Here is a 27,142-nt window from a genome sequence, read left to right on the forward strand (position 1 = left end):
GTTTTATCTTGTTATTATTATGAATTTCTGAATGCGCTAATTTGCGTCCTCCGAGAATCTTTCTTTTTAAGGAATGCAGTATATCTTGTGTAAGGACGTGTATTGAACGCTGGTGTAAGGGTTGACCAGTAGCTCAAGCAACGGCTGAAACCATGGACTCCGAGCACGAGCGGCGTCCTCGAGCAATGCACGGTAGAGACAGACCTACTAGATGTCATCTGAGAGGATGCCCCATTGTAGCGTCACTCTTCGCTACAATTGAGTGAAAAAACAAGATTGTCATTAAAAAAGGTATACTTTGTTTTAATATCCTCAATAACTTTAGCTGCTCGACATATAATATGTTGCTTGCCTTCTATGTAACTTTCAAATCATTTTGTCTGTGTGCCAGAGTACTGCTTAAACTGTAAAAAGAGCTGGTCCATGTGTCCCATATCAGGTTTAAGCTTGCCCCCTCTCACTAAGCAATGCATTCAATTGAATCTCTGTGCCTTACTCTAATGAGCTCTATCAACAGAACATGTGTATAAAACAAACGCATTCAAGTGTGTCTCACTATGAAAGCTCATGCAGACTACCATGCATCTTGAACCACCTACACATCCCCACGCCTAATACAAGAAACACGTCAACAATTCAACACCGCAGCTGAAGTGTACAAAGTGAAAGAAAACACACAAACTACAAGACCAATCAAAACAAGAAGCTCGCCCAGAGAAAGTTCAATCACCTTGATGGACAACTGCATTTGTAGGGCAACTTTCAGTCACAGAGGGAACTATCCCGTCTCCCATGGAAAACGCCTTCTGATCCTCCACTAAAAGACACTCAGCTTTCCTGAAATCGTCATGTTAGGCAATAGAGAAAAATGGGGGTCATAAGAGCCCTCACCTCCCGCTATATAAGGACCTTTCCAGAAGTCCCCGTGCAAGAGGTTGGAGCGCATGGCTGTCTAGGCTGCCAACGCCACACCCAGCAATTGCCGATGCTGTTCACTAATGCAGTGGGCTGTGGTTGAGACTAATGTTTCGTTGGGCTGTGACATTCACGTAGCCTGAGATGCTTTTCGTTCAATTATTCTTTTTTTTTAATCCCAGTCTTTTAAAGAATGTTTGCAGATACACAATACAGACTGAACTGGTTATGCTCACGCAGCTCAACAACTAGACGCTGTGTTACATCTTTGCAGACACGTGCGTTTCTCAAACCTGCAAATGATGTGGTCAAGGAGCTCAATAGTAATGCGCAGATTGCTGTCAAATTAATTCAGCGACACTGAGCTCAAACATCAGTTTGTGCAGCAGCTTCTAATCTGTACTGGTCTATCACAATTAAATGTGACTACGTGACCGATTTTATCATTTTCAAGCGAGAGATCGATATCGCCCCTTCGTCTGTTGTGCATGACCCATAAAGAATTGATGCTTGTATCATGCTACAATGTTTAGTGCAAAAATGAAAAAGTCCTTCGAACTTATATATTTTGTATCCAGACACTGAGTGTTTAAAAAACAAATACATTCGGGGATTTCATGTGCTAAGATATCATTTTGAGCCACACTATTGTGAGGGACTACAGATTTACTACGGCCACGAGGGGTTCTCTGCCCCGAGATGGCTAAAGTGCACACCACTTTCTGGAAAGGTCCATTCATTTAGTGCTGCAGACATGAATGGTTGTAATCCAATGGGAGGGCACCACCATTTCAGCGCTGTGCCACCTTACGGGTAAGGCATGCAGATACGCGAGAAGAATCGCCACAGGATAGCGCGTACTTACAACGGGGACAAATGGAGAAGAGCACGACAGCACAAGCGCTAACTTTCAACTAAAGTTTATTCAAGGAAAAACGGAAGAGAAGAAAATAACACAAAATACCGCGCATGCGTCACTGCACAGAAAACATAACTAAATTATAAGCCACACATAATATCAAAGCCTAACAACATGGTAGTTGATAACCAATCTGTTCACCGTTGCAAGGCGCTAATCAGTGTGGCCAAGAAAAGACAGTTCTTTATCTGTTAGCGCCAATGACGTCTAGCTTACACATCTATGTCCTTCTTTTTTGATTTGGAAGGCCTCCCTTGTAGTCTTGTCCTTGTGACGGAATAAAACTGTGGTGCCTGTGAAATCCGCGGAGCACCCGCAGTCCCTGCAATGCATGCCAAGGTGCGTCGAAAATGTAGGACCTTTAACTGTGTTCCTATGTTCATTGAGGTGCAGATTCAGACATCTGCCCGTCTGGCCAACATAAACACGGCCACATGATAACGGGATGCTATGTACGACTCCCGAGGCGCAAGGTATGTGGCTGTATGTATGGTTAATGCTGCAGGCTTGACTGTTCCTAGAACTCGACTCTATGCGTCTGCGCACCGCGGGGCATACGCCGCGTACCTTGTGTTCCGCGGAAAACACCACCTTCACCTCATGCCGGGCGCCCACCTTTTTTAGACGATGTGACAACCCATGCACATAAGGTATCACGGCAAACTTCACCTTGTCTTTTGCTTTCGGCTCCGTCACGCCTAGCTGCTGCCCTGCCATAGATTCTTTTAGCTCCCGCAAAAGCCGGCTACATGCGAGAACCGTCGTCTGGTTCGGGTATCCCGCCTTCCTAAGTTTGCTCAACTGAACATTAACGCGTGCTTCCATCATGTGTTCACATGATTTTGTCAGGGCTGATCGCAGAACAGATATAGCTATGCCATTCTTAACAACCTTAGAGTGGGCCGACCGGCCCACTCTAAAGTAAGCTTAACATCTAAAAACTTTATCGAACCATTAACAGCAGTTTCTGTAGTGAAGTACAATCCCATGCCTTAGATGTTAAGCTTACTTTTGATTCAGGTCATATCTGTTGGCAATATAGTCGGCCCACTCTAAGGTTGTTAAGAATGGCATAGCTATACCTGCTCTGCGATCAGCCCTGACAAAATCATGTGAACACATGATGGAAGCACGCGTTAATGTTCAGTTGAGCAAACTTGGGAAGGCGGGATACCCGAACCAGACGACGGTTCTCGCATGTAGCCGGCTTTTGCGGGAGCTAAAAGAATCTATGGCAGGGCAGCAGCTAGGCGTGACGGAGCCGAAAGCAAAAGACAAGGTGAAGTTTGCCGTGATACCTTATGTGCATGGGTTGTCACATCGTCTAAAAATGGTGGCGCCTGGCATGAGGTGAAGGTGGTGTTTTCCGCGGAACACAAGGTACGCAGCATATGCCCCGCGGTGCGCAGACGCATAGTCGAGTTCTAGGAACAGTCAAGCCTGCAGCATTAACCGCACCTACAGCCACATACCTTGCGCCTCGGGAGTCGTACATAGCATCCCGTTATCATGTGGCCGCGTTTATGTTGGCCAGACGGGCACATGTCTGAATCTGCGCCTCAATGAACATAGGAACGCAGTTAAAGGTCCTACATTTTCGACGCACCTTGGCATCCATTGCAGGGACTGCGGGTGCTCCGCGGATTTCACAGGCACCACAGTTTTATTCCGTCACAACGACAAGACTACAAGGGAGGCCTTCCAAATCAAAAGAGAAGGACATAGATGTGTAAGCCAGACGTCATTGGCACTAACAGATAAAGAACTGTCTTTTCTTGGCCACACTGATTAGCGCCTTGCAACGGTGAACAGATTGGTTATCAACTGCCATGTTGTTAGGCTTTGATATTATGTGTGGCTTATAATTTAGTTATGTTTTCTGCGCAGTGACGCATGTGCGGTATTTCGTGTTATTTTCTTCTCTTCCATTTTTCCTTTAATAAACTTTAGTTGAAAGTTAGCGCTTGTGCTGTCGTGTTCTTCTCCCTTTGTCCTCGTTGTAAGTGCGCGCTATCCAGTGACGATGAATACATACCAACTCGCCCAGTTTTCTGCTTTGTTATGTGCGAGAAGAATGTGCGTTCTTACTTGCTCATTTGCAGAAGTCCAATTCAAATGTTCATTTTTTGGTAGCGGGTTCACAGCTAAAAAACATGGCCAGTAATATGCCTGCGGACACTGCACAGCGTTCTTTGTCAGTCACCACTGGGGGACGGTCAGAAAAGTAACATTCAGCTAACATTTTGGCACACAAATAAAAGCAATGGTGTCAGGCGCACCGAAAAACTGCAGTCTCGTCCAAAGGTGCAGTTTCCCTAAAAGAGAAAGCTTTCCACGAGTGGTGGTCTTTCTGAAGATCAACTGTGTGCCCGCAGGATTCGCCCTCCCTATCAAAAAGCTTACATGAATATTTCTCTGGAATCAAGCCAACCTTGAAACAACTAGATAACAGATGTGTAAATATCACTTCAAGAAAAAAATAAAATTACGAGCTTGCTCAAGAGCACTAGTCACACTGTCTCTAGCTGCTGACTGGCAAACTACTGCAAGTCTGCAATGAGTCCGTTGTGCACTGCTTTGTGGCACCAGCCTCGTAGACAACTGCCAGCTTCAATGGCCGTGCTGGTGAAGAGCACCGCGATGAAGCTCGATAGGAACGCAGAAGCCTGGTGGCTCCACGACGGTGCATCACGGGGGACGATGGCGGAGTCCCAGGGACTGGCTTGTCCTGCATGAACAAACACCAAAGTTTCGACCAATAAGGTACTCCTCCTATCGCTATTAATTACACCATCTTACATTCATTATTAAAAGAAAAAATCTATGTCGGCGTTTCATTCTTTAATTTCACACTTAGACATTTGAAGCTCAGTGTCGGTGTGAAGTCACTGATTTCAAGTTATTGGCTCAACGAACTCTTCTGAAACTTGCTATTCTGTCTCCCTTAGAATGTGCTGCCATTCATTTTTTACAAACAAGGGATTATGTAGACCTAGCACGATATTATGCAAATTCATGACATTGTGGTGACTTGGTTTGGGAACATCTAGGCAGCGGTGCCACTTGTATTTTCTACGTGCGAACATTTTCGACCCCTTCTAGTGGCAAAACTGGTGCTTCTCATATCAAAAAAAGGCAAGTTTCTAATATGAACGAAATCATTTTTCTCTCTGTTGTTCATTTAGAGTAGAATCTCAGTGACACGATACCAGCTTGTACAAATTTTGGGGTCAGTCATATACATTTTTCTATGCATCCAGCCAAAGGCTCGTGAGCCTACAATGTGATAGTGTTGCAAACCTATCTTAACCCCAATCATTTCATGCAAATGTACACTGCTCTACATGAACGTAGCCTTCTGTGCAGCCACAAACACAAGCTGTCCTAATGACAAAAAGGAAAGCTGCCCTGCTAGGACAAACAGATGGTGCCCTGCAGACACAAACATACACTGCCCTGCCAGCACAAACAGATGGTGCCCTGCAGACACAAACGTACACTGCCCTGCTGGCACGAACAGATGGTGCCCTGCAGACACGAATGAACGCTGTGATGATGTGCATAGTGGACTGTGGCCGTGACACCGTCGTGGGAGATCTGGAGAGAGGTGGCTCGTGATGAAGATTACTGTGTGACCAGAAGAGTTAAAAATGATGATTGTGGTGGAGAAGAATGCAGAACGAGAGAAAAAAGAAGAGTCTCGAGAGAACGAGCGGAACGAGAGCGGGTGGACATCGGGGACGGCAGTTAGTCCAGTCGAGTGCTCGGGCGTCCGTGGTTCCACTACTGTGTCAATCGGGCCTGCTCGTGATTCCTCGGTGCACCAGCCCCCTGCTGTTCGAGTGGCCTGGTGTGAGTACTCCATCGGCGCCGAGATTTCGTTCCCGACTCCTCGGTGCACCAGCGGCCTGGTGCGAGTGCTCCTGAGCAACCATGACCGACGTTCTGGGAGACGCCTCAGCTGGAAGTGGCTGGCTAACCACTAGCCAGACACAGCAGCAACATGGGGCTCAACCGGCTGCTGCGACTCCCTGCTGACCCTGTCACAACTGGGGCGGACGCAGCAACAAGTGCGCCGTAGGTGACGACGAGCCATCGCGACCCTCATCGTTGGGCCACGCAGTGATACCGCCGCGACGACGACTACCATGGTGACCACGACGACAGCCCCTGAAGAGGTGAACGCATGATTGCTAGGCACGTCGCAAAAATAGACGGACTGTTGTGGAACATTATTTAGTTTCTGTCAATATCGTGTGACCTGTATTGCTGTAGATTAAGATGTCAGTGTTGCATGTTGAAAGCCTACTGCTGTGCCACTGTATTAACGGATCCTGGGCCCAAACCTAATCGTGTTTCCATCGCAGCCAAAAATGAACGCTGCCCTGCAGATACAAACATTTACTGCCCTGCGGACACAAACCCTGCCTTGCAGACACGGACATAAGCTGCACTGCTGACACTGAGAGATGCAGCCCTGCCGACACATACAAATGCTGCCCTGCAGACACACACAAATGCTGCCCTGCAGACACGAATGTACGCTGCCCTGCCAACACAAGCAGATGCTGCCCTGCAGACAAAACCAATGCTGCCCTGCAGATACAAGCATCCATTGCCCTGCAGACACGTACGCTGTCCTGCCGACACAAACAGATGCTGCCCTGCAGACACAAACGAATGCTGCCCTGCAGATACAAGCATCCATTGCCCTGCAGACACGTACACTGCCCTGCCAACACCAACGAACGCTGCGCTGCAGAGACCGACAGACGACGCCCTGCAGACACAAACGAATGCTGCCCTGGAGAGACAAATTCATGCCGCCCTGCAGACAGAAATGGACACTGTCCTGCAGATGCAAATGAACACCGCCCTGGAGACACAAATGAATGCTGCCCTGCAGAGACAAATGAATGCCACCCTGCAGACAGAAATGGATGCTGCCGTGCAGACACAAATGAATGCCGCCCTGCAGACACAAATGAATGCCGCCCTGCAGACACAAGCGAATGCTGCCCTGCAGAGACAAATGAATGCCACCCTGCAGACAGAAATGGACGCTGTCCTGCAGATGCAAATGAACGCCGCCCTGGAGACACAAATGAATGCTGCCCTGCAGAGACAAATGAATGCCTCCCAGCAGACAGAAATGGATGCTGCCGTGCAGACACAAATGAATGCCGCCCTGCAGACACAAATGAACACCGCCCTGCAGACACAAGCGAATGCTGCCCTGCAGAGACAAAAGAATGCCGCCCTGCAGACAGAAATGGACGCTGTCCCGCAGATGCAAATGAACGCCGCCCTGGAGACACAAATGAATGCTGCCCTGCAGAGACAAATTCATGCCGCCCTGCTGACAGAAATGGATGCTGCCGTGCACACACAAATGAACACCGCCCTGCAGACACAAGCGAATGCTGCCCTGCAGAGACAAATGAATGCCGCCCTGCAGACAGAAATGGACGCTGTCCTGCAGATGCAAATGAACGCCGCCCTGGAGACACAAATGAATGCTGCCCTGCAGAGACAAATTCATGCCGCCCTGCAGACAGAAATGGACGCCGCCCTGGAGACAAATGAATGCCGCCCTGCAGACAGAAATGGACGCTGTCCTGCAGATGCAAATGAACACCGCCGCCCTGGAGACACAAATGAATGCTGACCTGCAGAGACAAATGAATGCCGCCCTGCAGACAGAAATGGATGCTGCCGTGCAGACACAAATGAACACCGCCCTGCAGACAAGAGCGAATGCTGCCCTGCAGAGACAAATTCATACCGCCCTGGAGACAGAAAGGGACGCTGTCCTGCAGATGCAAATGAACGCCGCCCTGGAGACACAAATGAATGCCGCCCTGCAGACAGAAATGGACGCTGTCCTGCAGATGCAAATGAACGCCGCCCTGGAGACACAAATGAATGCTGCCCTGCAGAGACAAATGAATGCCGCCCTGCAGACAGAAATGGACGCTGTCCTGCAGATGCAAATGAACGCCAGCCTGGAGACACAAATGAATGCTGCCCTGCAGAGACATGAATGCCGACCTGCAGACAGAAATGTATGCTGCCGTGCAGACACAAATGAACACCGCGCTGCAGACACAAGGGAATGCTGCCCTGCAGAGACAAATTCATGCCGCCCTGCAGACAGAAATGGACGCTGTCCTGCAGATGCAAATGAACGCCAGCCTGGAGACACAAATGAATGCTGCCCTGCAGAGACATGAATGCCGACCTGCAGACAGAAATGTATGCTGCCGTGCAGACACAAATGAACACCGCCCTGCAGACACAAGCGAATGCTGCCCTGCAGAGACAAATGAATGCCGCCCTGCAGACAGAAATGGACGCTGTCCTGCAGATGCAAATGAACGCCGCCCTGGAGACACAAATGAACGCTGCCTTGCAGAGACAAATTCATGCCGCCCTGCAAACAGAAATGGACGCTGTCCTGCAGATGCAAATGAACGCCGCCCTGGAGACACAGATGAATGCTGCCCTGCAGAGACAAATGAATGCCGCCCTGCAGACAGAAATGGACGCTGTCCTGCAGATGGAAATGAACGCCGCCCTGGAGACACAAGCGAATCCTGCCCTGCAGAGACAAATTCATGCCGCCCTGCAGACAGAAATGGATGCTGCTGTGCAGACACAAATAAACGCCGCCCTGGAGACACAAATGAATGCTGCCCTGCAGAGACAAATGAATGCCGCCCTGCAGACAGAAATGGACGCTGTCCTGCAGATGCAAATGAACGCCGCCCTGGAGACACAAATGAATGCTGCCCTGCAGAGACAAATTCATGCCGCCCTGCAGACAGAAATGGACGCTGTCCTGCAGATGCAAATGAACGCCGCCCTTAAGACACAAATGAATGCTGCCCTGCAGATAGAAATGGATGCTGCCGTGCAGACACAAATGAACACCGCCCAGCAGACACAAGCGAATGCTGCCCTGCAGAGACAAATGAATGCCGCCCTGCAGACAGAAATGGACGCTGTCCTGCAGATGCAAATGAACGCCGCCCTTGAGACACAAATGAATGCTGCCCTGCAGAGACAAATGAATGCCGCCCTGCAGACAGAAACCGATGCTGCCGTGCAGACACAAATGAATGCCGCCCTGCAGACAGAAATGTATGCTGCCGTGCAGACACAGATGAAGACCGCCCTGCAGGCACAAGCGAATGCTGCCCTGCAGAGACAAATGAATGCCGCCCTGCAGACAGAAATGGACGCTGTCCTGCAGATGCAAATGAACGCCGCCCTTGAGACACAAATGAATGCTGCCCTGCAGAGACAAATGACTGCCGCCCTGCAGATAGAAATGGATGCTGCCGTGCAGACACAAATGAACACCGCCCAGCAGACACAAGCGAATGCTGCCCTGCAGAGACAAATGAATGCCGCCCTGCAGACAGAAATGGACGCTGTCCTGCAGATGCAAATGAACGCCGCCCTGGAGACAGAAATGAATGCTGCCCTGCAGGGACAAATGAATGCCGCCCTGCAGACAGAAATCGATGCTGCCGTGCAGACACAAATGAATGCCGCCCTGCAGACACAAGCGAAAGCTGCCCTGCAGAGACAAATGAATGCCGCCCTGCAGACAGAAACGGACGCTGTCCTGCAGATGCAAATGAACGTCGCCCCGGAGACACAAATGAACACTGCCCTGCAGAGACAAATTCATGCCGCCCTGCAGACAGAAGTGGACGCTGCCCTGCAGATGCAAATGAACGCCGCCCTAGAGACACAAATGAATGCTGCCCTGCAGAGACAAATGAATGCCGCACTGCAGACAGAAATGCATGCTGCCGTGCAGATGCAAATGAACACCGCCCTGCAGACACAAGCGAATGCTGCCCTGCAGAGAGAAATGAATGCCGCCCTGGATGCAGAAATGGATGCTGCCGTGCAGACACAAATGAACACCGCCCTGCAGACACAAGCGAATGCTGCTCTGCAGAGACAAATTTATGCCGCCCTGCAGACAGAAATGGACGCTGTCCTGTAGATGCAAATGAACGCCGCCCTGGAGACACAAGTGAATGCTGCCCTGCAGAAACAAATTCATGCCGCCCTGCAGACAGAAATATGGATGCTGCCGTGCAGACACAAATGAACGCCGCCCTGGAGACAGAAATGAATGCTGCCCTGCAGAGACAAATGAATGCCGCCCTGCAGACAGAAATGGACGCTGTCCTGCAGATGCAATGAACGCCATCCTGGAGAGAGAAATGAATGCTGCCCTGCAGAGACAAATGAATGCCGCCCTGCAGACAGAAGTGGACGCTGCCCTGCAGATGCAAATGAACGCCGCCCTAGAGACACAAATGAATGCTGCCCTGCAGAGACAAATGAATGCCGCACTGCAGACAGAAATGCATGCTGCCGTGCAGATGCAAATGAACACCGCCCTGCAGACACAAGCGAATGCTGCCCTGCAGAGAGAAATGAATGCCGCCCTGGATGCAGAAATGGATGCTGCCGTGCAGACACAAATGAACACCGCCCTGCAGACACAAGCGAATGCTGCTCTGCAGAGACAAATTTATGCCGCCCTGCAGACAGAAATGGATGCTGTCCTGCAGATGCAAATGAACACCGCCCTGCAGACACAAGCGAATACTGCCCTGCAGAGACAAATTCATGCCGCCCTGCAGACAGAAATGGATGCTGCCGTGCAGACACAAATGAACGCCGCCCTGGAGACAGAAATGAATGCTGCCCTGCAGAGACAAATGAATGCCGCCCTGCAGACAGTAATGGACGCTGTCCTGCAGATGCAATGAACGCCATCCTGGAGAGAGAAATGAATGCTGCCCTGCAGAGACAAATTCATGCCGCCCTGCAGACAGAAGTGGACGCTGCCCTGCAGATGCAAATGAACGCCGCCCTAGAGACACAAATGAATGCTGCCCTGCAGAGACAAATGAATGCCGCACTGCAGACAGAAATGCATGCTGCCGTGCAGATGCAAATGAACACCGCCCTGCAGACACAAGCGAATGCTGCCCTGCAGAGAGAAATGAATGCCGACCTGGATGCAGAAATGGATGCTGCCGTGCAGACACAAATGAACACCGCCCTGCAGACACAAGCGAATACTGCCCTGCAGAGACAAATTCATGCCGCCCTGCAGACAGAAATGGATGCTGCCGTGCAGACACAAATGAACGCCGCCCTGGAGACACAAATGAATGCTGCCCAGCACAGACAAATGAATGCAGCCCTGCAGACAGAAATGGATGCTGCCATGCAGACACAAATGAACACCGCCCTGCAGACACAAGCGAATGCTGCCCAGCAGAGACAAATGAATGCAGCCCTGCAGACAGAAATGGATGCTGCCATGCAGACACAAATGAACACCGCCCTGCAGACACAAGCGAATGCTGCCCCGCAGACTCAAATGAACACTGCCCTGCAGGCACAAACATACGCTGCCCTGCAGACACAAATGAACGCTGCCCTGCAGATACGAAGGAACACTTCCCTGCTGACTCTATGCACGCTGCCCTGCAAACTGAAAGGAACGCTGCCCTGTCGACACATACGGATGCTGCCCTGCAGACACAAATATACACTGCCCTGCCGACAGAAATAGATGCTGCCCTGCAGAAACAAATGAACGCTTCCCTGCAGGCACAAGTGTACGCTGCCCTGCCGACACAAATGAACGCTGCCCTGCAGACACAAACATATGCTGCCCTGCAGACACAAATGAATGCTTCCCGGCTGACTCAATGTACGCTAGCCTGCAGGCACAAGTGTACGCTTCCCTGCCAACACAAATGAACGCTGCCCTGCAGACAAACATATGCTGCCCTGCAGACACAAATGATCGCTTCCCTGCTGACTCAATGTACGCCAGCCTGCAGGCACAAGTGTACGCTGCCCTGCCAACACAAATGAACGCTGCCCTGCAGACACAAACATATGCTGCCCTGCAGACACAAATGAATGCTTCCCTGCTGACTCAATGTACGCTAGCCTGCAGGCACAAGAGTACGCTGCCCTGCCGACACAAATGCATGCTGCCCTGCAGACACAAACATATGCTGCCCTGCAGACACAAATGATCGCTTCCCTGCTGACTCAATGTACGCTGGCCTGCAGGCACAAGTGTACGCTGCCCTGCCAACACAAATGAACGCTGCCCTGGAGACACACACATATGCTGCCCTGCAGACACAAATGAATGCTTCCCTGCTGACTCAATGTACGCCAGCCTGCAGGCACAAGTGTACGCTGCCCTGCCAACACAAATGCATGCTGCCCTGCAGACACAAACATATGCTGCCCTGCAGACACAAATGATCGCTTCCCTGCTGACTCAATGTACGCTGGCCTGCAGGCACAAGTGTACGCTGCCCTGCCGACACAAATGCATGCTGCCCTGCAGACACAAACATATGCTGCCCTGCAGACACAAATGATCGCTTCCCTGCTGACTCAATGTACGCTGGCCTGCAGGCACAAGTGTACGCTGCCCTGCCAACACAAATGAACGCTGCCCTGCAGACACAAGACACAAATGATCGCTTCCCTGCTGACTCAATGTACGCTGGCCTGCAGGCACAAGTGTACGCTGCCCTGCCAACACAAATGAACGCTGCCCTGGAGACACACACATATGCTGCCCTGCAGACACAAATGATCGCTTCCCTGCTGACTCAATGTACGCCAGCCTGCAGGCACAAGTGTACGCTGCCCTGCCAACACAAATGAACGCTGCCCTGCAGACACATACATATGCTGCCCTGCAGACACAAATGATCGCTTCCCTGCTGACTCAATGTACGCTGGCCTGCAGGCACAAGTGTACGCTGCCCTGCCGACACAAATGCATGCTGCCCTGCAGACACAAACATATGCTGCCCTGCAGACACAAATGATCGCTTCCCTGCTGACTCAATGTACGCTGGCCTGCAGGCACAAGTGTACGCTGCCCTGCCAACACAAATGAACGCTGCCCTGGAGACACACACATATGCTGCCCTGCAGACACAAATGAATGCTTCCCTGCTGACTCAATGTACGCCAGCCTGCAGGCACAAGTGTACGCTGCCCTGCCAACACAAATGAACGCTGCCCTGCAGACAAACATATGCTGCCCTGCAGACACAAATGAATGCTTCCCTGCTGACTCAATGTACGCTAGCCTGCAGGCACAAGAGTACGCTGCCCTGCCAACACAAATGAACGCTGCCCTGCAGACACAAATATATGCTGCCCTGCAGACACAAATGATCGCTTCCCTGCTGACTCAATGTACGCTGGCCTGCAGGCACAAGTGTACGCTGGCCTGCAGGCACACAAGTGTACGCTGCCCTGCCAACACAAATGAACGCTGCCCTGCAGACAAACATATGCTGCCCTGCAGACACAAATGAATGCTTCCCTGCTGACTCAATGTACGCTAGCCTGCAGGCACAAGAGTACGCTGCCCTGCCAACACAAATGAACGCTGCCCTGGAGACACACACATATGCTGCCCTGCAGACACAAATGAATGCTTCCCTGCTGACTCAATGTACGCCAGCCTGCAGGCACAAGTGTACGCTGCCCTGCCAACACAAATGAACGCTGCCCTGCAGACAAACATATGCTGCCCTGCAGACACAAATGAATGCTTCCCTGCTGACTCAATGTACGCTAGCCTGCAGGCACAAGAGTACGCTGCCCTGCCAACACAAATGAACGCTGCCCTGGAGACACACACATATGCTGCCCTGCAGACACAAATGAATGCTTCCCTGCTGACTCAATGTACGCTAGCCTGCAGGCACAAGAGTACGCTGCCCTGCCAACACAAATGAACGCTGCCCTGCAGACACAAATATATGCTGCCCTGCAGACACAAATGATCGCTTCCCTGCTGACTCAATGTACGCTGGCCTGCAGGCACAAGTGTACGCTGCCCTGCCAACACAAATGAACGCTGCCCTGGAGACAAACATATGCTGCCCTGCAGACACAAATGAATGCTTCCCTGCTGACTCAATGTACGCTAGCCTGCAGGCACAAGAGTACGCTGCCCTGCCAACACAAATGAACGCTGCCCTGGAGACACACACATATGCTGCCCTGCAGACACAAATGAATGCTTCCCTGCTGACTCAATGTACGCCAGCCTGCAGGCACAAGTGTACGCTGCCCTGCCAACACAAATGAACGCTGCCCTGCAGACAAACATATGCTGCCCTGCAGACACAAATGAATGCTTCCCTGCTGACTCAATGTACGCCAGCCTGCAGGCACAAGTGTACGCTGCCCTGCCAACACAAATGAACGCTGCCCTGCAGACACAAATATATGCTGCCCTGCAGACACAAATGATCGCTTCCCTGCTGACTCAATGTACGCTGGCCTGCAGGCACAAGTGTACGCTGCCCTGCCAACACAAATGAACGCTGCCCTGGAGACACACACATATGCTGCCCTGCAGACACAAATGAATGCTTCCCTGCTGACTCAATGTACGCCAGCCTGCAGGCACAAGTGTACGCTGCCCTGCCAACACAAATGAACGCTGCCCTGGAGACACACACATATGCTGCCCTGCAGACACAAATGAATGCTTCCCTGCTGACTCAATGTACGCCAGCCTGCAGGCACAAGTGTACGCTGCCCTGCCAACACAAATGAACGCTGCCCTGCAGACAAACATATGCTGCCCTGCAGACACAATGAATGCTTCCCTGCTGACTCAATGTACGCTAGCCTGCAGGCACAAGAGTACGCTGCCCTGCCAACACAAATGAACGCTGCCCTGCAGACACAAATATATGCTGCCCTGCAGACACAAATGATCGCTTCCCTGCTGACTCAATGTACGCTAGCCTGCAGGCACAAGTGTACGCTGCCCTGCCAACACAAATGAACGCTGCCCTGCAGACACAAATATATGCTGCCCTGCAGACACAAATGATCGCTTCCCTGCTGACTCAATGTACGCTGGCCTGCAGGCACAAGTGTACGCTGCCCTGCCAACACAAATGAACGCTGCCCTGCAGACACAAACATATGCTGCCCTGCAGACACAAATGAATGCTTCCCTGCTGACTCAATGTACGCCAGCCTGCAGGCACAAGTGTACGCTGCCCTGCCAACACAAATGAACGCTGCCCTGCAGACACAAACATATGCTGCCCTGCAGACACAAATGATTGCTTCCCTGCTGACTCAATGTACGCTAGCCTGCAGGCACAAGAGTACGCTGCCCTGCCGACACAAATGCATGCTGCCCTGCAGACACAAACATATGCTGCCCTGCAGACACAAATGATCGCTTCCCTGCTGACTCAATGTACGCTGGCCTGCAGGCACAAGTGTACGCTGCCCTGCCAACACAAATGAACGCTGCCCTGAGACACAAACATATGCTGCCCTGCAGACAAAGAATGCTTCCCTGCTGACTCAATGTTACGCAGCTGCAGGCACAAGTGTACGCTGCCCTGCCAACACAAATGCATGCTGCCCTGCAGACACAACATATGCTGCCCTGCAGACACAAATGAATCGCTTCCCTGCTGACTCAATGTACGCTGGCCTGCAGGCACAAGTGTACGCTGCCCTGCCGACACAAATGCGCTGCCCTGCAGCACAAACATAGCACAAATGATGCTTCCCTGCTGACTAATGTACGCTGGCCTGCAGGCCAAGTGTACGCTGCCCTCCTGCAACACAAATGAACGCTGCCCTGCACACACAGACACAAATGATCGCTTCCCTGCTGACTCAATGTACGCTGCCGCAGGCACAAGTGTACGCTGCCTGCCAACACAAATGAACGCTGCCCTGACAGACACACACATTGCTGCCCTGCAGACACAAATGATCTTCCTGCTGATGTCCCTGCTGACTCAATGTACGCTGGCCTGCAGGCACAAGTGTACGCTGCCCTGCCGACACAAATGCATGCTGCCCTGCAGACACAAACATATGCTGCCCTGCAGACACAAATGATCGCTTCCCTGCTGACTCATGTACGCTGGCCTGCAGGCACAAGTGTACGCTGCCCTGCCAACACAAATGAACGCTGCCCTGGAGACACACACATATGCTGCCCTGCAGACACAATGAATGCTTCCCTGCTGACTCAATGTACGCCAGCCTGCAGGCACAAGTGTACGCTGCCCTGCCAACACAAATGAACGCTGCCCTGCAGACAAACATATGCTGCCCTGCAGACACAAATGAATGCTTCCCTGCTGACTCAATGTACGCTAGCCTGCAGGCACAAGGTACGCTGCCCTGCCAACACAAATGAACGCTGCCCTGCAGACACAAATATATGCTGCCCTGCAGACACAAATGATCGCTTCCCTGCTGACTCAATGTACGCTGGCCTGCAGGCACAAGTGTACGCTGGCCTGCAGGCACAAGTGTACGCTGCCCTGCCAACACAAATGAACGCTGCCCTGCAGACAAACATATGCTGCCCTGCAGACACAAATGAATGCTTCCCTGCTGACTCAATGTACGCTAGCCTGCAGGCACAAGAGTACGCTGCCCTGCCAACACAAATGAACGCTGCCCTGGAGACACACACATATGCTGCCCTGCAGACACAAATGAATGCTTCCCTGCTGACTCAATGTACGCCAGCCTGCAGGCACAAGTGTACGCTGCCCTGCCAACACAAATGAACGCTGCCCTGCAGACAAACATATGCTGCCCTGCAGACACAAATGAATGCTTCCCTGCTGACTCAATGTACGCTAGCCTGCAGGCACAAGAGTACGCTGCCCTGCCAACACAAATGAACGCTGCCCTGCAGACACAAATATGCTGCCCTGCAGACACAAATGATCGCTTCCCTGCTGACTCAATGTACGCTAGCCTGCAGGCACAAGAGTACGCTGCCCTGCCAACACAAATGAACGCTGCCCTGCAGACACAAATATATGCTGCCCTGCAGACACAAATGATCGCTTCCCTGCTGACTCAATGTACGCTGGCCTGCAGGCACAAGTGTACGCTGCCCTGCCAACACAAATGAACGCTGCCCTGCAGACAAACATATGCTGCCCTGCAGACACAAATGAATGCTTCCCTGCTGACTCAATGTACGCTAGCCTGCAGGCACAAGAGTACGCTGCCCTGCCAACACAAATGAACGCTGCCCTGGAGACACACACATATGCTGCCCTGCAGACACAAATGAATGCTTCCCTGCTGACTCAATGTACGCCAGCCTGCAGGCACAAGTGTACGCTGCCCTGCCAACACAAATGAACGCTGCCCTGCAGACAAACATATGCTGCCCTGCAGACACAAATGAATGCTTCCCTGCTGACTCAATGTACGCCAGCCTGCAGGCACAAGTGTACGCTGCCCTGCCAACACAAATGAACGCTGCCCTGCAGACACAAATATATGCTGCCCTGCAGACACAAATGATCGCTTCCCTGCTGACTCAATGTACGCTGGCCTGCAGGCACAAGTGTACGCTGCCCTGCCAACACAAATGAACGCTGCCCTGGAGACACACACATATGCTGCCCTGCAGACACAAATGAATGCTTCCCTGCTGACTCAATGTACGCCAGCCTGCAGGCACAAGTGTACGCTGCCCTGCCAACACAAATGAACGCTGCCCTGGAGACACACACATATGCTGCCCTGCAGACACAAATGAATGCTTCCCTGCTGACTCAATGTACGCCAGCCTGCAGGCACAAGTGTACGCTGCCCTGCCAACACAAATGAACGCTGCCCTGCAGACAAACATATGCTGCCCTGCAGACACAAATGAATGCTTCCCTGCTGACTCAATGTACGCTAGCCTGCAGGCACAAGAGTACGCTGCCCTGCCAACACAAATGAACGCTGCCCTGCAGACACAAATATATGCTGCCCTGCAGACACAAATGATCGCTTCCCTGCTGACTCAATGTACGCTGGCCTGCAGGCACAAGTGTACGCTGCCCTGCCAAAACAAATGAACGCTGCCCTGGAGACACACACATATGCTGCCCTGCAGACACAAATGAATGCTTCCCTGCTGACTCAATGTACGCCAGCCTGCAGGCACAAGTGTACGCTGCCCTGCCAACACAAATGAACGCTGCCCTGCAGACACATACATATGCTGCCCTGCAGACACAAATGATCGCTTCCCTGCTGACTCAATGTACGCTGGCCTGCAGGCACAAGTGTACGCTGCCCTGCCGGCACAAATGCACACTGCCCTGGATGCTGCCATGCAGACACAAATGAACACCGCCCTGCAGACACAAGCGAATGCTGCCCCGCAGACTCAAATGGACACTGCCCTGCAGGCACAAACGTACGCTGCCCTGCAGACACAAATGAACGCTGCCTTGCAGATACGAAGGAACGCTTCCCTGCTGACTCTATGCACGCTGCCCTGCAAACTGAAATGAACGCTGCCCTGTCGACACATACGGATGCTGCCCTGCAGACACAAATATACGCTGCCCTGCCGACACAAATAGATGCTGCCCTGCAGAAACAAATGAACGCTTCCCTGACTTCTCTGCAGCCATGAAGTGCATATATGCTTGACTCTATGCTGCTGTGTCAAGACGCCGACGAGTTGTCAACTGATGCCGAGGAACTGGCAGAGCGTGCCGAGGAAGCTCGGCAGCTTGCGGGACTACAAATCGGCCAGCAGAAGCAGACAGATGCACGACGTTGCAACATCCGCCACAGGGAAGTGTCCTACAACCCCGGAGACCAAGTTTGGGTGTGGACGCCCGTTCGCCGCCGTGGCCTCAGTGAAGTTACTGAGCCGGTATTTGGGCGCGTATAAAGTGCTAGGCCACGTCAGTGACGTGAACTACGAAGTGGTCCCAGACACAACATCACAGGCAGGGACACAACAGAGCCCGGACGTAGTTCATGTTGTGCGCATGAAACCGTACACTCTGCATTCGTAACTGTTTTTTTTTATCGTTGGCCATTCTGTGTTTATGCCTTTCATTTATAATTGTGAACTCGCTTGTTCGTTCATTGACTTCGTTATCGTGACATTCTTTATTTTGCACTTTCGCTTTATCTGGCTTTTCTATTTCCTTTTTTTTTTCTTTCCCCGTGACAATATTGTAGCATTGAGGTGGTGCTATTTATATATTTTTTTTCTGAAAGGAGGAATAATGCCACCTGCATGTAATTGGCCAACGGCAAGAAACAACTCTCACGCTAGAAAAGAAAGAAGACAGCACACTTCTTCTTGACCGCTCGAGAGCTAGCCCCGATGGACGCGCTTTTCAGGAGCCAGCAGTACTCGGTTGTTTATTAAAGGGGTCCAGTATTTCCATAGCCTCGTGAGAATATATTTACCCGATCTAGCCATATTATAAAAAATACACACATGCAGAAACAATGATGAAAAACAACGTGTAAAGAAGCCCTTGTATCCATCAGGAGGCCCGGTTTTTGGCGCCATTTCTAAGCGGCTTTGAGCACTCCTTCTCACTCGCCAAAGCATGGTATTGCTCCTCAGAGTATGTATTATTTTTTAGTAATGAAATAAAAAAATCGCTTTTTTGGTCGATCCATAGCCCCTTAAGTCTTCTCTCACGAAGTTGTGCGAGTGCAAAATAAGTGCCAGATTTATGGCACAGCTTACATGATTTTTAGATATAGGTTATTCCTCGCGTTGCAGTGGCCAACTGAACATTTAAAGTAAGTCCGAGCATGGTTGCAGAAAGCACTGGGAAAAAAACGTGTCGTAGGTATCCCTTCTCACAGGCTAAAGTGGGGTTCTAAAATATTTACTCCGACTTAACGCAACAAAAAATACAAAATTACACAGACGTGCCACCTATACGGGTGGCATCCTAAGTATACACTGGCACCAACTGGTCACCCAGTCCACTGTTAGTCACACATGTCCCTGTAAATGTCTGGTAGGGGGCTGTGGTTGTTATTGCAAGTCGATTCATCAGGACGGATGAACTAGGATTCCAGGAGTTTTCTTTGCCTCAACCTTTGTTATCGAGCCAGCGTCGTCGTACTGTCAAAGGTATGCCCTGTTGTCCAGCAGTGTTCGACGAGCTCTGTCTTGGAACGTGTAGCATGGGTGGAAATTGCGATGTCCCCTTTGTGTTCTTTGTCTTGTTGATCGTTTCCTGCCTGTTTCGCTGATGCAAGTAGCGTCACAATCTTCGCATTGTACTTTGTAGACGACCCCGCTTTGATCGTTCGCAGGTGTGCGATCTTTGGGCTTAGCGAACACGCGTCCCAAGGTGTAATGAGGCCTAAAAATGGTTTCTATGCCCAGCGGCTGCAAGGCTCTCCGAACAGAGTCGGATATACCTTGAACGTAAGGAACAATGGACGGCATCTTTTCTCGTGGCGCACTCCTCGTTCTTTTTCGCATGCGCTTCTGGGTGTCGTTAATAAACGTCCTGGGATAATGCCGTCGTTCCAGTGCACCAACCATGTTTTCCACTTGATGCAGCCGCAACTGCTGATTAGAGCACCCTGCATCACAACTTGACAAGAAAGTCCTCACGACGGACCATTTGTGTTCGGTCAGGTGATGAGATTCAAAGGACAAAAAATTTCCCGTGTCACATTGCTTCCGGTACAGTGTCGTTTCCACCCTGCCATTATATTAGCCCTACGTACAAGCACATCCAAAAAAGGCAAGAAAAAAGCCTAAACAGAGGCTCACTGAACGGCGCCGGCACAAGGACACAGCCATACTACGGATGCCCGGATCGCATGCAGCTTCTCACCGACACTACACAGCAGTGTCCGAGCATCAAGAGCTTCTTTGTAATTCATTTCATCTGCGAAAAACATCGCATTACAACGCAAGGAGCAGAGTTTGATAAAGTATACAAAATCAAGCATAACAGGAAGTATTCTTGAGCACTTTTTCGGTGCAGGCACAATGTTGCCAGATAACGGAATGTGCTGGCATAGCGCCCGTTAAAGAAGGCTTTGGGGAGTCCTTACGGCACGAGTCCCCGAGTTTCAATTGTGCTGACAGCATGATTCTCTTTCAAACTAAGCATTTCCTGGGCACGAAACAAGCACTACGTAGTTTCTGGAATGGTATTTCATGCGTTACATTACATGCGCCATAGGCGTCCGTCTGTAAAATCCCACTCACTTGTGGAAAGGTTTATAATGGGCAAACTGGTTGATGCGTCAACGATCGAGCACGGAAACACGAGCGATCTGTTAGTAATAATTTGTCTTTTCATTTACCTATTCATTGTAGGGACTGTGCCTGTGAGCCAGTGCTGACTAGTGTTGGAATTCCTGGGCAGAAGTGGGAATGTGCTTGCCAGAGAATGCATGGGAGCTTATCACAGCAGAAAGAAAGAGAGCACTTGCATCAGTGGCACGTGCGTTGTGCTGCGCAGCAAAGAAAGACAGTTCTTCAAAAGAGGGTTACGATCTGTATGTGTCTTGACCTTCCAGTCTCAATGATGGTTGTGTGATGGTGAGGTGCTGTGCAGCTGCACGTGCTAACGTGGCTTTGCATATATGTAAAGAAACATTTCTGAATAAAGCTTAGCTGCAAATAGTGCTTGTCCTGTGCTCTTTCCTAGTCCTGTATTAAATTCGTGCTATCCGGTATTTAAAGTATTTCAAGTGTCCATGCCTCCATGCCGAGTTGCAATTTGCCTTTAGTGGACGTCCCTTCAAATAAAAGGATAAAAGCTCCAAAAACCCACTAACATGAATTCCAGTTTCATTTTGGAAAGCTATGCTTCCGTGCTCATCAATAGCTGCCTCAATGCTATGCAATAAACCCACCTGTGGAAGTGAATACTAATATAAATCTTTCATATCAATAGAAAGTAGCAAAAGTGATCATCTCAACATTTTCTTCAATGCTAAAACAAATAAAACTGATTGGCCCTTAAGGGTCATAATTTCCGTAAGCGATTCATGGCAAAAAGTGGTTTCACTGTTTTTAAAAGAAAAATTTAACATGTAATGATCCTTTCGCACTTAAGAATTCCAATGCGGTTGTAGGTTTTGCAGAGAATCTGGCTTTTGTAAACACCAGAGTGTTTTCGATTCATGTGAAAGACCTGGCAATCATTCAGAGCTGTGTGTGACAGTGATGTGGCCCTGGGAAACAACAATTAAAAATGTACACCAGTTTTCTTATGTTGCACACTAGACCGACTCATTTCGCATGCTAGTTTTCCACGGCCTTCAGTGATACGAATTTAGGCTGATATGCATATTTTTTGTGACCCTGTGAGATTCGTACTGGCTGGGCCAAGGAAGCCACAAGGCGAGACCACACCTGCTGCTCCTGTAGCTGCTGTTGTGTTTGTAGTAACACACTGGGCGTCCGACTTTCACCGCTGCTGCTGTTCAACTTGCTGAGGCAGGCCTGCAGCCGCAGCCAGGGTGCTTCTGGCTCCCAGCCTGGACGTTGGACCCAGCACCTGTATGGACAAGGCGAGCAGACAGACAATGACAGGCGAGCCAATGTCATCTGGCGGATCCAGTGAGGTTTTGTGGTGCCACCAGTGAGTCCTATTAGGATGTTTGAGCATTAATCGCCACAGTTTGTCTCCTGTAGGTACAATGCCGGAGGAAAGAACTTTATGGCACCTTTGCAAGTATAAGCCCTATGCAATTACATCTTGAAAATAAAAGGCAAGAAACGCGATTGCAAGATGGGTGACATATTTTTGAAAGACTAATCCTGTCAAGAGGAACCTTTTAGGTAAAAAGTTTCTTGCTGAACGCTATGGTTGGGAGCAGAGGGAGCTTTAGGGTCCACGATACTGAGGTTTTTGTATTGACCTCAATTAATCTCTTAGAGATGCTGAAGCGCTGAGACAGGGTACTGACACACATGGCCCAGTGAGAGTGGGCCCTTTCAAACAAGGCAGAGCAACACTGGCTGTCTCCACCAAGAAGGTGTGGACCTTGCGTTCTGTGTGATGCTGCCCCCATGGCTTCTCAAAAGGTAAGACTTTCTTGCTGCACAAAGCAGGATCTTGGACCATGGGTTGGCAGGGTGTGCAGTGTGATGGTCATTCAGACGGCATTTTGCACATGTTGCTTTGCCTCTACGTGAGTGGGAGGCATGTCTGAGCCAATGTCTTGGATTGTGAGTGCATGGTCTAAACACTGAAATGAGAATGGCACCTCTTAATTATTACAATACATTCTTTGCACTCTGATCATATTTTGATCGTGGAACCCTTCAAAGAGCTCCTGATCACTCGTGCTTAGAAAAATTTTTGGGCATTACAACTCCTGCTAGTGTTCAATGATTGGTGTTCTGGCAATGGCATGACGAGCTGAGATAACTTTTGCAGTTGTTTGTTGTTGAAAGGGTGCCTACTAAATTACTTTCAATGTTTTTCGGAACGAGTGATTATTCAAAGGATGATATGGGTGCATTTGCGCATTTCTGAAAAGTGTGAAGTGGAAAAGCCTCACTCTGTGCTTCTTTTGTTGGAGCTCCTCGATATAGGTTGCCACTCTTTTTCAGCTGCATCTAGTCTAGCCTATTCTTCACATCCCCCTTCAACCAAATGTCTGTGCCCCACACCATTTCCACCACACTGTCTGTAATGTCATACCCTGCTTAAAGATTACCAGAGCCAGCTCAAAACAGCTCAGGCCGTTTCATCAACTCAAATTATTCTTACACAGCTGGCGTCTACTGAATGCTCGACTGCCCGCATACTGAAAGGTGGTCTCTCTGTTGAAATAAGGTAACCGGCATTTCACTTGCCAGAATGTCTAGCAAAATCCTTGAACTTAACTTTTAATCTTGTTTCATTTCTTGAATCTTTTTTCACTTCATTTCAGCATGGGTTTCACAAAAACAACTCCTGCGAAACACAACTAATATCCTTTATGCAGAACATTTCATCCTCTTTACACAAATGCTAAGTTATTGAGTGTATGTTCTTAGATTTGCAGAAGCTTTCGACAAGGTGTCTCATCGCTTACTGCTTCTTAAAGGGGTCATGAACCACCCCTCGCACTTGGTGTGAAAAACACCTTGAAATGAGTGCGACGCCTCCCAGGAGTATATAGTTGAAAGAATCTTTGGAAAAGCTAAAGTAGGACTGGAGATACAGCGATCGCCATATTTACCTGACGCATTCCCTCTCAACTCGCTTTATGCCGAAGGAGAGGGCCGCCCAGTGCCTTACGTCACCTCGCTTCAGTGTTGTGTGGTTTCCTTTACGGGTAACCTGGTGGCTGCTGCTGGCTGCACTGTAGCTGTGCGGTCTGGCACAGTGTATCCACTGATCACCACTAGGGAAAACTGAATGACCCTTCGCGCGCGCGCAGCAGAGCCCCCACAAGTTGCCGTTTTTGTCCCGCAAGCGAGCGCTGTTGGCGGGCCAGCGTTTCTTTTCTTTATTTTGAAACCATGCCTGCCTGTAAACTGCTCGAGCTGACTAGGAGGGTCTTCAAGAGAGACGTTTCACGAGAAGGTACCCCGAAATCGTATTAAGTTTTACTCGTTTTACTAAGAAATAAGCAGTGAGGTATGATCAGTTGGTAGTGGGAATCACCTGCATTTTGGTGAGCTCCCCTAAAAAATGAACTCGAAGGGCAGGCTGAGCGTAATCCTTCGCTGTCACCATATGTTGGCAATATAGCTGGCTACATTGGAGGCATTCTGTTTCTGATTTTGCGACGGCAGATCCCCTGTGCGACATGCCACTGGTGTGGCATCGACAGCATCGGCGTCGCATAGAACGGCTGATACGTTTCCTCACGAGCGCAGGTGCCACAATGCAGGTGCTCATTACGGCCTACCCTACTGGAAAACCCAGTGGTGCTGTACCAGTGCCATGCATGATTATTGGACCAGTGTGGCACAGGGTTCTGGGAAGCTGGCACGCTGTACGATGCACGCTCGATGCTGGCGCGTGGCACACCCGTTTTGGGCCAAAATCTGGCTTTTAAATTGCTTTTGATAATTCTTGTCATGCCAAAATCGTAATTCTGACTAAAACACAAGCACTGAAACAAACAAAAAAATGCCGCAAAAGAAACAAACAAATGAGTGGGACTCGAACCTTTGATGCACATTGCATTCTGAAGCTGACGTGTTACCACTACACTATACTTCAAAGACAGAGGGTGTTGTTTTTATTTTATATCTAATTCTGTTGGCCTGTCTTTTCATCACCTCGTTCAGAAATGCAGATTTAAGTCTCTCTTTGCTCGTGACAACCTAACAGAAGATAGTCAATTCGTTTGTTATGTGATGCCCAGGGTCAGAACATCTGTCTGTCATGTTTTGCCACAAAACATATTAGCATAACCGCAGATGTGAGCGGCATTCAACTTCCATTCAACATTCAAGCAAACTTCCAAGCGCGCACGGTTGATGGAGCAAAGTTCGTGTGCGCTTCCAGGCAAGGTATCACCTTTCGTGAATTGAGCCGAGCAGTGAAGAACAGGCATTCAGCCAAAGAGCGGCTGAAACTCCAGAGTGGGCCACACGAAACTCGAAAAATCACTTCAGTGCCTGCACTACAGCTTCACGGGATAACTCAAGGTTAACGAGTGATAAGTCCCTTAACCTTGGCGTGTTCCTGCAGCTGCCACTGACCGTGGGAAACAGAGGTTGAGTGTGGTACCTTCCATAGAAGTTAGACGAGGGGCGGTGCATGGGATAAGAGTCGAAGAGCCACAGCGTCAATGAAAGTCTCTGTCAACATGGAAGGTCGCGCTTACGTGCATGCGTGCGTGCTCGTGATATGCGAATGTTTTCTTTTTCTTTGAAGATGACTGGAAGAAAAAGTACTCTCAGTGAGTTGACAGTGGAGTTCAGGTTGTCTTATTTCGACCATAGCGCTGAATCCGAAATTATATGAGCGCATCTTTGGGATATCTTCAACGTGAAGTTGATCGTGTGCATTATCTGTTAAAAGAACAGTACTGTTAAAACCCTCAGCTATAATCCAACCCCCATGGTTGACGAGGGGCTGCTCTCCGGCCTGTTAATTAAAAACCTACATGCAAGTCGATCTGCGCACACACTGATCAAGTCAGCACGAGATCTGTGGCGTTAGAACTCAATGCCACACAGAAGTTTTGTAAGATTTGAGGCCAGTTATGACATTCAATTGAGGACGACGCAGCGAGCGATGGAAAGGAAAATGATAGGTGTAACCTTAAGAGACAGGAAGAGAGCAGAGTGGGTCAGGGAACAAACGGGGGTTAAGGACATCATGGTTGAAATCAAGAAGAACAAATGGATATGGGCCGGGCACGTAGCACGTCGGCAGGATAACCGGTGGTCGTTAAGGGTAACTGACTGGATTCCAAGAGATGGTAAACGCGTGAGGGGGAGACAGAAAATTAGGTGGGTAGATGAGATTAAGAAGTTTGCAGGTATAACGTGGCAGCAGAAAGCACAGGACCGGGTTGATTGGCGGAACATGGGAGAGGCCTTTGCCCTGCAGTGGGCGTAGACAGGCTGATGATGATGATGACATTCAAAACTAATCGAAACAAGCGAGGCACAATAGGCTGCGATACCGAAAAGGTAATGCGGCCAAATTTAAGTTACCCTCGAACGTGCGCGGGCACGCTGAGTTCAGCAGACGACAGTTGGCCTCTTCTGGAAGCGAGTCATCTTTTTGAAAACATGTAATGAAGTTTTTCCATATTTCAGCCTGTTTATTTAACTACAACAACTATTATACACAGTGTCAATGGAAACAAGCGCATCTGATCCAAACACCGCTCTTAATTTATGTCGGCTATTCGCCAATAAGGAAGCTATGTCTTCTGTGACGTGGACAAGCAGAAACATGACGTCGGGTGACAGGCGCCCGCCCACCGACGAGAGTGAGAACCGGCCTCTGTTTGCAAAAAGGGCGCCTGAGAAAACAGCAAGTTCATGCTCCACTTGTAACCTCTACATGCCACGCACGGCTGCAATATTTGGCTGAGCAGTTCATAGCTGTGTCTGCTTTCCGCAGGATGTGTTTTTTCAACGAGCCCGAGGGGTGCTTCATGACCCCTTTAAACTCTGTACTCTTAAAGACGCTAACATCTTCAACTAGAAAGAATGTTTTTTAACTAACCGTACTAAGCTTGTAACTGCTTATGACGCTGCATCCCTGCAATGTGACAAAGTCAGCCATTCCTCAAGGCTCCGTTGGGGCACACTGCTATTTACAACTTATATTAATGACTTACCTGCTGTAATTAATAGTTCCATTAAACTATTTGCAACAATTGCACCCTATACTGCAATATAACTAATCCACATGAAAACCTTATTCTTCAGTCAGACCTAGACATCTCGAAGAGGTGCTAAAAATGAGTAATGCTTTCCCCTAAATTCAAAGT

At 49.8% G+C, this 27,142-nt stretch overlaps 1 protein-coding gene across 4 annotated transcripts in view; it reads right to left on the reverse strand.

Annotated features, from left to right (window-relative positions):
- Positions 1-276: 276 nt before the first annotated feature.
- The window catches only part of LOC119395608 (trafficking kinesin-binding protein milt), a 469,019-nt gene continuing 442,153 nt past the window's right edge, over positions 277-27,142 (reverse strand). For 3 of the 4 annotated variants that reach the window (XM_037662592.2, XM_049416698.1, XM_049416699.1), the window contains exons 14-15: positions 22,095-22,239; positions 277-4,562 (exon numbers count right to left, since the gene is read on the reverse strand). In XM_037662592.2, coding sequence (XP_037518520.1) covers positions 4,356-4,562; positions 22,095-22,239 — 352 coding nt within the window. In that variant the 3' untranslated portion in view covers positions 277-4,355. The remainder of the gene's footprint in view (positions 4,563-22,094; positions 22,240-27,142) is intronic. The other variant, XM_037662593.2, reaches the window with a different exon arrangement.

The sequence above is a fragment of the Rhipicephalus sanguineus genome, chromosome 6, assembly GCF_013339695.2.
Source record: "Rhipicephalus sanguineus isolate Rsan-2018 chromosome 6, BIME_Rsan_1.4, whole genome shotgun sequence".
NCBI lineage: Eukaryota > Metazoa > Arthropoda > Arachnida > Ixodida > Ixodidae > Rhipicephalus > Rhipicephalus sanguineus.